The sequence below is a fragment of the Temnothorax americanus genome, unplaced genomic scaffold (assembly GCF_048541705.1).
Source record: "Temnothorax americanus isolate GAGA-0224 unplaced genomic scaffold, ASM4854170v1 Scaffold11, whole genome shotgun sequence".
Taxonomy (NCBI): domain Eukaryota; kingdom Metazoa; phylum Arthropoda; class Insecta; order Hymenoptera; family Formicidae; genus Temnothorax; species Temnothorax americanus.
Genome location: NW_027509242.1, coordinates 2,340,691 through 2,353,520, shown reverse-complemented (window position 1 = coordinate 2,353,520; position 12,830 = coordinate 2,340,691). Strand labels below are relative to the sequence as shown.

The 12,830-nt window shown below is 42.8% G+C and overlaps 2 protein-coding genes across 6 annotated transcripts in view; one reads left to right on the top strand and one right to left on the bottom strand.

The window, feature by feature from the left end:
* The window catches only part of Pyd (zonula occludens-like protein polychaetoid), an 89,572-nt gene that overhangs the window by 34,136 nt on the left and 42,606 nt on the right, over positions 1 to 12,830 (bottom strand). For all 4 annotated transcript variants that reach the window (XM_077425827.1, XM_077425838.1, XM_077425857.1 and 1 more), the window contains one exon: positions 8,513 to 8,578. In XM_077425827.1, the coding sequence (XP_077281953.1) occupies positions 8,513 to 8,578 (66 nt within the window). The remainder of the gene's footprint in view (positions 1 to 8,512; positions 8,579 to 12,830) is intronic.
* Positions 3,063 to 12,830, top strand: part of LOC143908279 (sodium channel protein 60E) — a 93,695-nt gene continuing 83,927 nt past the window's right edge. Inside the window, exon 1 of one of the 2 annotated variants that reach the window (XR_013260095.1) lies at positions 3,063 to 6,874. Coding sequence is in view for 1 of the 2 variants with exons in the window: in XM_077425798.1 (XP_077281924.1) it covers positions 5,474 to 6,874 (1,401 nt within the window). In the remaining variant the exon portion in view is untranslated. The remainder of the gene's footprint in view (positions 6,875 to 12,830) is intronic. The other variant, XM_077425798.1, reaches the window with a different exon arrangement.

Sequence of the window (12,830 nt, the reverse complement as noted above, 5' to 3'; positions counted from 1 at the left end):
ATTGCGCGATGCATCTAAGTCATGTGTAAATATTTTATAAAATTAATCAATATGTTATATTCTAAGTTAACGGAATAAAATAGAGATATGTAATATTTACGTCGCGATTAATCCACGAAAGTGGTCTGCTATTCTGTGTTCATAAACACGGGATAGCGTTTTGTCCTCGAGCTAAATCCCTTTGAATACTAAATCAAGGACAAGATATATTTCACAATTCAGCGCGGTTGCAACTACATGCCACACGAATGGAAAACCGTAAACAATGTTGATCACACATACGAAGGCGATGCATTGCATCGTGGCTTATCTTACATCAGTAGCTTATCTTACAAGAAATATTACGAAGCATCATGCCGTGGGACAAGGTTTTGTAGGAACCATGTATCAAGATGTATGTTCAGACGCAGCTGTTGTATATAATCTTCTAGTATCAAGAGGAAACTGAGATTTTCTTTGATCTACATCTCGACGATCCCCTCCTCCCCCCCCAGACTAAAAAATAATAAAAAGTATTGCATTTTGAATATCGCAAAGATTCTAATTTTACTACACACGAGGTTATACTATAAAAATTGTAAATTGCTTTCCTGCAAATTAAACCAAAGATAAATTGACATTTCGAGATATCTTTGATGAGAATTGGAACATTCACAGAGAAATTATATACACAAATGGATATGGCATACCATGAAAATGATCGCGCACTAATTGCTTGCAGCGCAGCAGCTGTATTTGATTGCGGGAGTTCGTAATAATTGCGAATTACTTCCTTGTTATGCGTCACCTACTTCGGCGGTGTATTACGCTATTTTTATGTAAGAAATAGAAAACTAGCCGACGCGCGCGATGATATTTCAACGTCACAGTAATTGCAAATCCTTTAACGACTACCTGTTAATTATTATAAACAATTTGACACAATTGAATAAACTATTCAATAAATTTTATTGTGAGAATCTTATCCAGAATTTATTGCATTTATCCAACCCAATTTCAATCATCTTGGCCCTCAAGCTGGATGAGAAACTTATAACAGGATTACTCTCGCGCAACAAAAATACCTTCACCTTATACTCGTGGGAATGTCTACATTAAGATACTTTCCGAGAGTAATGTAGTATCCAATAAGTATTGAAATTCGCGTGGCGTAAGTCTGAGAGAAACGTATATCGAAATCCATACGTTTGCGAATCAGAAACGTTATTAGCCACGCCGTACAAAGAGAGTACCACGTTTCACTCATCTGCATAATTATCATCGTTACCACACACGTTACCTTTGAGATCGAGCGCGGTTTCCAAATCGCAATATTGTCCGAGAGGTAAACGGCGAAACGAGAAGCATCGCCAATATCGCAATAATGAAATATGCGACATGGATTTTCCGCCCTGAATTATATATCGTTGGACAACGGAAATCCGACTAGATGGGAAAATCACGTTTAGCTTGAGAGACCAGGTGGAGGCCAGTGCAAAATAACGTCTCATATATTATCGGCGCGCTTAAGATTCTCCCTGCATAGGTCATACTTCACCTATTAGTGTCACTTTAGCCGCCGGATTTATACTCCGCGGACCGATTATCTCCGTTTTAATATTCAAAAAAGAGAAGAATAATTATTTAATAAAAGAAAAAAATATAGTTCCCAAAAGGGGAAAAGAAAACCTAGAGATCGTCTGTATTCTTCATCTTGATTAATACTTTTAACATCGATTATTGGGTCGCCGTAAAAATATGGATATTGATAGAGAAAATATATTTTCAAAAAAAACTGGAACATGAGTTCATCTCCTTACAATCCTCAAATTTTCATTAAATTTCAAATAATTAACAACACACACCGAGCATTAACGCTAATTAGTAACGCCTTCCAAAAACTTAATTAATAAAGATCTTCGAACATTTAATTTTATTTACTAACTTGATAATCGTGCGTCTGCTTAAGTTTCTGCTAAGAAATTTTTTTCTACAATTTATTAAGTTTCGCATCTCTATTTCTAGAGTTTTTACGTTTTACAATGTAACAGATTCCATAAAAGTCCGTTACATTGACGATGCTTTTATATTGCGGCATAATGATACGGCTCACTAATGTACTGACGTACTTTATTTAATTATACTCCTATTCAACTTTCCGTCGAGATAAAATCGTAATAATGTCGACGTAACAACGTCACTTAAATTAATCATGGTTACTAAATCCCACTTTATCTGAGGTTTTATTACGGCTATTATGTAAAGTTGAAAAAGTAAACGTTCTCTGATTTTCTCGGTGCACAGCTTATGATAAGATTGTAACTACTTAGATTGCCGTAAGTAAAAGTCTTTATGCCGAAATTTTCACCTTGATGCTCGACCCTTATATTATACATCGCGTTAGATAAGAAATCGACGACGTTGCACAATGAAGTTTCTATTATTTTCATTATCGGTGTGTATAATAAGAATCCTGCTTAAATTTATACCACGAGAAAGTTGAAGCGACGAACTTTTAGTTCAAAGTACCGCGGCTTTCATAATTTATAAGAAGAAATTTGCTCGAAAATCTCTTGATAACATTATCATGTTACGCCGCGAAGAATCCATGTCACGATTTGCTTGGTATACGCTCCGCGATAAGAGGGCCGCTTAAACTTAATCGCCCGCAAGCCGATCACCACAGCCGCCAGCTAAATCGTTGATTCTACCGATTTCGCTAACGGAAAATCCGTTATGCCCGATAGCGTTCGCCTTCGCCGCTCGATAGCGTTCGTCGTTATCACGAAATCCCTCCGTTATACCCGTAAGAATGATAATCGCGTATAAGGACGAGAATTATATGTCGCCCGCGGCAGAAGAGAGAGCCGTTTTCACCGTTTTCGCGCATTAACCCGCGGCTCTCATCCGGCGGAATCTGGTGTCGATTGGCGGATTAATTACAGCGCGTGTCCTGATGCGGAACGGGGGTACCGTTCGCCCGGTCGGTCCGCCTGTTTGCCGTATCCTGCTCGCCACTCGCCACGACGACCTCCACCACCGCCGACCGGCGCCACTACCGTCACCGCCACCACTTGCAGGGGGGTTGGCTGCGCTCGTTGTGAATCCACGGGGTGGGGGTTAGCGTCAGCGGCAGCAGTGGGTGTTCGTGCAGGTCCAGGTACGCGGTACCCCCCACGACCATCGCCGCCGTCACCACCACACCAGCACCAGCACCAGCAGTAGCGACCACTAACACCATCACCATTTCCGCGACCGTCCCTTGCCACCCCCTCCCCCCCGCCCTCGTTCTCTCACCGCGTTCTCGCGCGTGTATGTGCCTCGAGGCCCCGGCGTTTACCTGTATACGTATACGTACGCGGGGCTACGTCGACGAAGATTCCGTGCGGCCGGCGGGGTTCTCCGGCTCGGGGTGGTTCGATACGCGCGCGCGCGCACGGTACCGATGGGGGTTCGGTGCCGACAGTGCCGCCACAGCTCTCGGAAGAGACGCCCGTGATTTTGCACCCCCGCTCGAGCAGAATTTACCGGACTATACGACGAGGGTGCACCACGGCTCTCTCTCTCTCTTTTTCTCTCTCTCTTTTCTCTTTCTTTCTTTCCCCCTATCTCTGTCCTTCTATCTTTCTCTCGCTCGATCCTTCCCTCTTCTCTCGAACGTCTTCTCTCTTCACCGCGGATGTCCCTCTTTCTCGCTTCCGGCTTTTCTCTTCGTCTTCACCGTCGATGTGTACCCCTCGCCCGGCCGTTATCATTCGCGTCGCGACGACCGCCGTACCTCGCCGGATGACGAGTGACGAGTGAGTGCTGACCGTGGGGGATACCGCGGAGTCGACCGCGTTTGGTCTCGCCACCGTTTCCGACGCCTCGTGGTGGTGGGTGCTGGTGATGATAGTGGTACGCTGATACGAGCCGACCACGCTGTTCTGCGAGAGCGCGATTGTGTGTGGGCGGACGCGCCTTCCCTCCCAGTTCGGCCGGTGTATACGAACAGCTTAACTAATCGCGTCCCGCTTAGTCGCCGACCGTTTGCCCTCGGGGTCCTCCTCGCGCGATCCCGCCGGTACGCGAATGAACGTTGAGAGGATCGGGCCAGACGACGACGTCTCGTGTGTTTCCGATTCGTGCACTCGTATTCAAATTTCACCCTCGCGCGAAGCGGAAGTAAAAACGAGAGCCCGCGAACGACCATCAGGAATAAAAACCTATCAGGGACGCGTTTCCGCGCTTCCGAACTGTTGATCAAGCCATCGATCGAGGGACCGCGATCGATTCGCAGGACGCTCTCGTCAGCGCACGACACACTACACGCTGCAATATACGATTTACATGACGGTTTACGTGCCACAGTGACGTAGTTGATGATCGATGACGGCGCGAGTCGCGAAGGCTCACGTGGTCGACTTTCACTCGCTACCACACGCATATATTTACGATTAAATTCACCCGGACTGTCGGCGAAACGGCTCGGAGAGCTCCGCGGGCTGGTCGATCGCTTATATAGCAAGTAGTACCATGACACTCGGAAGCCGTCAACATTCGGAGTGAGCTATGTGCAAGGCACGGACTCCTTGACCTCTTAAAGTCGCGACACGACACGAGGAGTATACCACGCGAGTATGTGTAAACCGCTCTCGACGATGCGGCGAGGGTAGAGGCTCGTTGAGCGACGGTATAACTTGAGGGGGCTGGCGATCGAAACCTTCTCCGTGATTTGTCGTGATCTGTCAAGACACGCAATGATACGCGTCGTTGTTTTCAAGCGGCATCACTAGAAACTTCAAAGTGCGGGAAACAGCAGGTGGCGAGCAGGTCAAGAAGTCCCCGCCGTCATCCATCACACGCGAACGCTCTCCGGCGTTCTCCTGCTATTGGTCGTCAATAATAAATGTATCGGATATTGCCTACTTATCTGTAATCTCAGCAAGTCACCCTCTAAGCTAAGATACCGGAAAAATAAACCATCGCGTAGTGTGGAGTTTTGCAGCACAGTGCATCGATATATGAATCTACGAAGCTGCTATCTTTTATATTGTGAACTTCCGACCTTGCGGCTCGCGTGATTCTACACATTTGAAAAAAAAAAAAAAAACACGATTTCTGTATTCAAAAAAATATTTCACGAGTGTTAACTGACGAAGGTGTAGTCGAACGTGTGAAGTACAGTTTGAAAAAGATGTCTCACGCGAACTTTCGCTGGCGTTGCGGCAGAAGTTGAGCCAGCGCTCCAAAATAGCCCAGATGCAATCGCAGTGATCGAAGCGTCGTACAAATCGACGAGATAAGTAAAGACAAATCGGCAGCCCGGAAGCGTTGGTTGGCACGATATATCGCGTAATCCTTAACGTTCCAAAATCCTGCTGTTTGGTCGATCAATAACAGCGTGGTCGATATCGATCGACATCAGCAATAGAGCACCGAAGGCGATCTAGCGATAGCATGAGGCCGACGAAAGTGGTACAGGATCGAAAGGGATGATCGAGCAAAGGTCCCAATGACATCTCGGCGGGGCGGGAGCGAGGGGTATAAAAGTCCTCCCAGCCCTCCGAGCAGCGGTTCGGAGGACAATGGCTTCACGAACCGACCCCGGGTGGCCGGGCTCTACGTGAAGAACTTGAGCAGAGAGGAGTTGGATGAGTTGGCCAAGGAGGGAATTTACGGGCCCACCGGGAATCCGAACGACCGACCGAGAGACGGCGGTAGCCAGAGGAGCCTCGATATTCCGGGAAGCAGCAGGGACTCGGACGATTACCTCAGAGGAGCGACTTCCAGAACACCCCAGCCATTCAGAAGATCCGGCGTCGCAGGCAGATATCGAGAATCTGCCGGATTATCGGATTTAGCACGGAGGGAACATCATGGCTCGCTCCCGATGGAAAGAGGTTGGTCGAGGCGACCGGAGGATCGTCCTGTGCAGGCTTCGCCGGAGAGATCGTCTGCCCGTGGATCCACCGAGTTTCCTGCCGGCTCGAGAGAATCGTTCGTACGAACTAGCGTAAGTGCATCGCCCAGAGGAAGTTCCATCGACGTGCGGATTGCCGGCGAGGATTCCAGGGTAGCGGCTGGGCCGCGCCGTTTCGGGGAAGTTCCGAGACGCCCCGAAGCACCCTCGCCCCGCATCTCTTCGTCGACGGGACCCAGCGGGGACCAGGGGCAATCGCCGCCACCGTACGCGGGTCTAAGTCCGCCTAAGTATACCGAGTACGAGGAGCCGAGTACGCGGCCATCGAAGATTTGCCCCAAGACTGCGACGAGAGTCTACCAAGTCGATGACGAAGAACATCCAAGTTCGTTGCCGTACGAACGTCCGAGCTCGCCGTTGTCGGAAGAGAGCAAGGAGTATCCGCAAGCGGTCGCTAAATCATCGGATTCGCGCACTGACGTCGACGTCGACAAGGCGGATGGAGTTACGAGTCCGTCGGGGACGGAAAAGCTGACCTCACCGGAGTCCAAGAAGAGCGAATCCCCGCCGATGAAGAGAGTTGGTTCCAGAACGCAGGACAGCACGAGACTGCGGCCACCGTTGGCCGGAACCGCCGGTACCTCCGCCGATTCCGGCACCGGCGATTCCGGAAGCGCGGAGATTCAGGCGGACGTCGTGACGCCGCAGGCCGCGTCGGGCGACGTTCCCGACGCCAGAGAATCCAAGCTCGAGAGCAGGTCGTCCGGTGCGAGAACCCCCGGCAGCAAGAGCGGCAAGCAAACGGTCAAGCCGTTCACGAAGGAAAGCAGATTGGAGAACAAGAGTGTGCAATTAGTGCGCGAATATGGTTTTCAACCGAAGAGAAAGATGTCGGTGGAGGATGGCGCGCGCCTGCCAAACAAATTCGAACCGTTCCCAAACGATCTCTATGGCAGGCCATTGGAAGAGATCGACAATTTCATCTACGACGAGGTGAGTTTGCAATCTCGTGGATATATTCCATCTTTATTTCTTCGTCTTTAACTCATCGTCGAATGAAATTATTTACAGATAATAGTTTACTTTTTAAATCGTCTAATATATTTGCAATATAGATTGACAGAGGACCGTTACAACTGCATGCCTGGATCCGATTTGATTCTTTTTAAAATGTTTTTTTTCTTAAATTTTTATGCTTAACATATTAAAAGAAAAAATTAAAATCAGTTTAGTTGTAACATGTCCCTTGTGAGAGTTATTCAGTGTTAATTTCTTTAAACTATAAAAAGAAATTTTACATATTGAGCTTCAGCGAAACCAGAGCGCGATTTCAGTTAGGGTATAATAGCTGCCAACTTATCATAGTCATATCTTAAATTCACAAAGCCTCGGAAATGTTAAAGGACCACGCGAGCGAGGATCGTTATAACACGACGCCGCGATGCAATTTCAACCATCGCGTATTTCCAGTTTATATCGCCGAGTGTTGCCAGGAGCCCGAGAGCAAATATCAGGCGAACGTGCGCGACTTTCGTTTCTGTAAATAAATTTCTTCGACCGTAAAGGCCTGGACACACGAATCGACGGAACGACGTAAGACGTAAATCGTAAGGAAATCCACTAATCATCAGAGTCGACTATTCCACTCTTCTTCCCTCTTAAAAAGGGGAATAGTCGACTATGATTGGTGGATTTCCTTACAATTTACGTCTTACGTCTTCCGTCGATTCGTGTGGGAAGGCCTTAAAGCGAGTGAAACAAAGGTGGCGGGAAAACGGTAGGTGCATGACGGTAAAAAAGAAATACGAAAGAAGAAAAGAGAATCTGCCGGGTTAGGGAGGAAGGAGAAATGTACGTGTGTGCGCGGAGCAGACGAAAGGGACTTAAAACAGAGCTAGGTGGAGGAAAGAATTGCGAGAGAGACAAGAGGGTGGATGGTGAGAGGTCGGCGGTACTGAAAGAGTAAAGTGGCGATGAGAGAAAAAGAGAGAAATGGGGGGGATCTCACCATCAGGAGGAAATATGAAGTGAGAGAAAACAAGGAAGAGAAGCGAGAAGGTTCGGCGCGAAGAAGGCAACGGAAAAGATTAAGCGAATTCGCGCGCGTGTCCGTGCGCGCTGCACATCTATTTATATATTAAAAATCGATCGACCGCGACTATTCGTGACCTGTTCTCAAGTAAGGAACCCCTGTTGGATCTGTCGGGAGATTATGTGGGTCACAACACGTCGGATTCCTTTAATTACTCCCTCTTTCAGTTTCCCTTCGCTATTGGCGAGACACATTCATTGAGGAAAAAAAAAACTGTGAATCTACATATTTCGCAAAATGTTCGGAATTTTATCGAACGACTCTCCAGAGCTCTCGAAGTATTTTATATTCAGACCTTTCGCGCTGGGAACCAGTCGGTGAGAACGCCTCACGTTATTGAGCCATTCAGACGTGAAATGTGAACTTAATTGTCGGTAATGCTCGCTTAATGTGTCGGTATGCAATGTTCGCACCTTCGATAACATCTTAATCTTTTGATCAAGCTCGATTAAACAATCACGAAGATAAAGCGTGTATTGTACAACATTTACAACAAGTAATCTCTAAAAAGGGATGCGCATAAAGAGAATGGTACTTACCTCTCGTGCAATGTCTGTATCCGAGGATCCTTCGTCCTGTGCGTCATCCTGGAATCCTGTAGCGATCTGAAACAAAGAGAATTGTTAGATGAAAATTACAGTCCCGCATTTCACGCAGAATTTACCGTATTGTTGTAAATGGAGGATACAATTTGCAAGTTCATAGTTTAAAGGTTAATAGATACGAATTCGGCTTGGCAATTGAACAAAAAAAAAGAAACTGGCTATTAGTTTTATAATTTATATTCCTTGGATTTTTCAGCAAAGTAAAAATTACCGCGGCAGAAAGAGAAACAAACCTTTATATTTTTCTCGTAGTGATCTGGCAAGAGGAAACTTTTGCAATTTGTCTATCGGAATAACGTAAAAATCGTATTAATGCAACTTCCATTACACGCCTGATCATAATTTGTAATAGAGTGTACGCGCACAAGCGTATTGAATTTTATTTATGATGCTGAAGTAGTGGGTCAATAGCAGCGTCAACACAGGCAGAAAGAAAAACTTCAAACTTCATTAATCTTGTTAAATTCCCTTTATATAGTAGTATGATTGGTATGAATATATATCACTAAACATACTGTAAATATTCTTTTAATTTTTGTTTAAAAATATGACGTTGATAGTGTGAGTTAATTTTAGAAAAAATACTACTCCAAAATCCTTTTTTTCCAAAAGATACAAAATACATTCCATTAAATTCCAACGTTATAACTAATCCTTTCTAAAAGTAATACAGTTATTACTTGAATAAAATGATAAGAGAGACGCGTAATGAAATTAATATACAGTACATAATATTTCAGTTTTTCTTTTTCTGTATAAGCTATTGGATGTAAAATAAAATTATAAAATGTTCTTGTACTACAAAGATAACTCATCTAGAGATTTAATTACGAAGACAATTGTTGGAAGATTTCTCTTTCAAGATTACAAACAGACGACAAAATACCGCAACATATAAGAATTACGTTAACATAATTTCAATTAAACTTTGCACTCGTAAATCATCGTAACGGACACGGTTTGTATCCGTTTATCCCACAGTGCTCGAGTACCAGTTCAATACCGACATCAGCGTGACCAAGAAGAAAGACCTTTTAAGCCTCAGTAAACTCGTTAGTTTCTTTATACGAGAGAGCAATGAATCTTTCTTCAACGACCGGCGAGTTGTTATTGCTCTCCTCTTACGCTCGCTTTTTCAAAATGAAAAGAAGCGAGCGTCATATTTCTTTCGCGCTATTCCCGTCGCAACCAGAGCAAAAACTACCGGTTCATCGGGCGAGTTAATGTATCTTTAATATCACGAAGCGCGGGTTCGAGAGGATAGAACGTTCGGCAAGAATGGAAAAGCATTATTTATATCGGATGCAACGCTTCGCTACCCTTAAAGAGTTTATTGCGCTTTTTGGCGTCGCGATCTCCGCGGCGAGGAAAATCCTATAGTTTTTTTTCCCCAGATCGGCCGGTATCATCATCATTATCAGATTCCACCCCGACCGCTTCTCTATGACACGAGTATGGTAAACTAGTTTGCGGTAATTCTGTTGATACTCCCGTCAGCATTTTCCGTTGTTTGACATATACAACCGTTGTGTATACCGGATCGCAAAAACGCGCCTCATAATTTCCATTATACAATTTGCTTACCTTCCGACTAATTTAAGATGGACTTCATTATAATATTATAATAAAGTTTTATTTTGGTGCTTAGGGGTATAGTTGGACATTTAATGTCGCGAGTTAAAAGCTTGTGTAAAACAATAAAGCGATGAAACGACGAAGCGGCCTTCAATAAAAAAAAGAAAAAATTAATTCGAAACTCGACAAAAATCTATAATTTACCTGATGGTACATGACTTCTAGGTCAAGCTAACAACTAAAGAAAATTGCTGAATGGCATTGATGAAGATACGTCACGTAGTTTCCTTTTCTGTTTCCTTTCAAAGTTATTTTGACCCATTTCTTACGGACTTCTTATACGGAGTTCTATCAGAAATCGGAAATCTATTGCTACCGTCGTCAATTCGCGGTGCCTGCGACACAATTTTCACGAATTTTTACTAATTTCGCGCTGCTGGATTAACTTTCACTGAATTATTTTTGATTTACTGCGCGATAAATAATTCTACCCTGAAACAGAGCTCGGCCAAATCCGATACATCCTCGAAATATAACACGTTCGGCAGGAAGGAAAATAATGGAGTACTGCGAAAATTTTGAAACAAAAATATGCATACGGAAGTGACGATAGCTTCTCGCTCGATTTTTATCAAAGTCATTATTCGAATTAATCTTGCTAGATATATATAGAAAATTGGTTTTACAATATCTTGAAAGTAATAGGCTTTTTATATAAAGCAAAATTTTTCAATTTTTAATGCTAAATTGTGCGTGACTACCCGCGATTATCTCAAAATTTCTGTCAAAGTAGAGTCTATATAGAATCTGTTCAAAATCAAGAAAGATTTTATTATCCATTTAAAAATTTATTCCCGCAACTTACAAAACATCAGACATTATCTTTTCCATTAATCAGAAAATCTAAATCTACATTTGTATGAATTTAAATATTAAAAGATTTCTTTTATAAAAAAGTCATTTTTTTTCGTTTATATACACCGTCATTTTACATATTAATGATCGCTCGGAATCGAATCAGTATATCGAATGTTGTACACCAAGCGAGATATCCCGCGACGCAGAGCTGCGTAAAATATCGATGATAAGTAAAACATCAAGGTCGTTCAAACCTACGAAAGCTACGATACCCGCCGTCCGTTTTCCCCGTCGCTACATTTAATTTCCACGAGACACGTGATCACGCGAGCCCTTTGGAGCAACCTCACCTTAAGCGGCAGAGAAATTCGTACAAGTCCCATAACGATATTGTTGCGAGGAAAGTGATTCGGTCATTTTAATTGTTCCTCTCCATCCCCCTTTTTAAAAACGTGCCGTATACGAAAGGGAAACATGCCGATCCTAGCGAACGATAAGAAAACTCGGAGTCGTTCGTTAACCGAAGCATTCGCTGATAGAAACTGAAAAAGAGCTAATCAACTTACTAACTAAGCGAAAATTCGAAGTGCTTTAATATCACATTCTTATACATAATTGTTTTATTTGCGACTTAAAAGATTTTTCAAATGAACAGTTTATAATTACTTATAATTAAATAGTAATACTAGAGGCAGAGATTTAGATTAAATACTAAATATAATAGATAATCCTTCATTCACAATAAAAAAAAATGACTCAATAAATTGACTTTGAAAACAACATCGAATTTTTTCCTATATCTAAAATTTTATTCTTTTTCTTTACATTTTCTTTGTGTTTCATCGGTTGATACATTAAAAATATCAGGTCAAGAGCATTAATTATTAAATTTTCGATTAATTAATCTATAATTAAGAATAAAATTAATTTGGACCTGTTACTATAAATTACTTGTTTACTATAATTATTTACTTGATTTCCAATCAATAATGAATGTGGATAAGTTTTGGATGGTTTTATAGCAATTAATTTAACTTACTTCATTTAATGTACGTTACAGCGGCATCATATTTATTTCACTGTAATAATTTCCCGGTGAAAATCAATAGAATTTTATGGCATGCTAAAGAGAACCGATAGAAATCTCTTTAATCTGGCTGAACCACGATAAAGTTAAACACGCTTCGGATAATTTCTTTCTCCAGCGATAAACTATCGTTCATCATATTTCCGTTAATGTTAGATCCAATCGCTTCAGCCATATTTATCTTTGTCACAGATATTCTTGGGCTCAGAGCCGATATATTTCCAGACATAACAATCCGCGAAATGAATACCGCCAGGTCAACTCGCCGGACAATTAAAGTAGGCCGCATTTCCGTTTAAATTAAAATTAATCGGCTGCAGTATGAACTTCGTTTTACATCACGGTTAACTGTTCATGACACCTGACATTTGGCTGGTGGCTCGCCGTGTATGAGCAAGCTCCAAATATCATTGCCTTGGATATAAATGGGAAGGGTTATTATTTTATTCTTTGAACACTACATACATTATTACATCGACCGATAACGTCATATTGCAACAGATCCATATCTAAGGTATTTTAACATTCTCCATTATATTACAAAACTTACTTTGCCATAATATCATAAATTATTATTTAAAGATTATATATAAAAATTATTTTTATATATATAATAATATTACTGGTTCACACATTTTATTGGATTATATCCGCAAATTCCCATATGGCATAATATATGTTTATCAGTTTAGTAACGAATTTTTCGACGAACTTCTTCAGCGAGAATTTTCA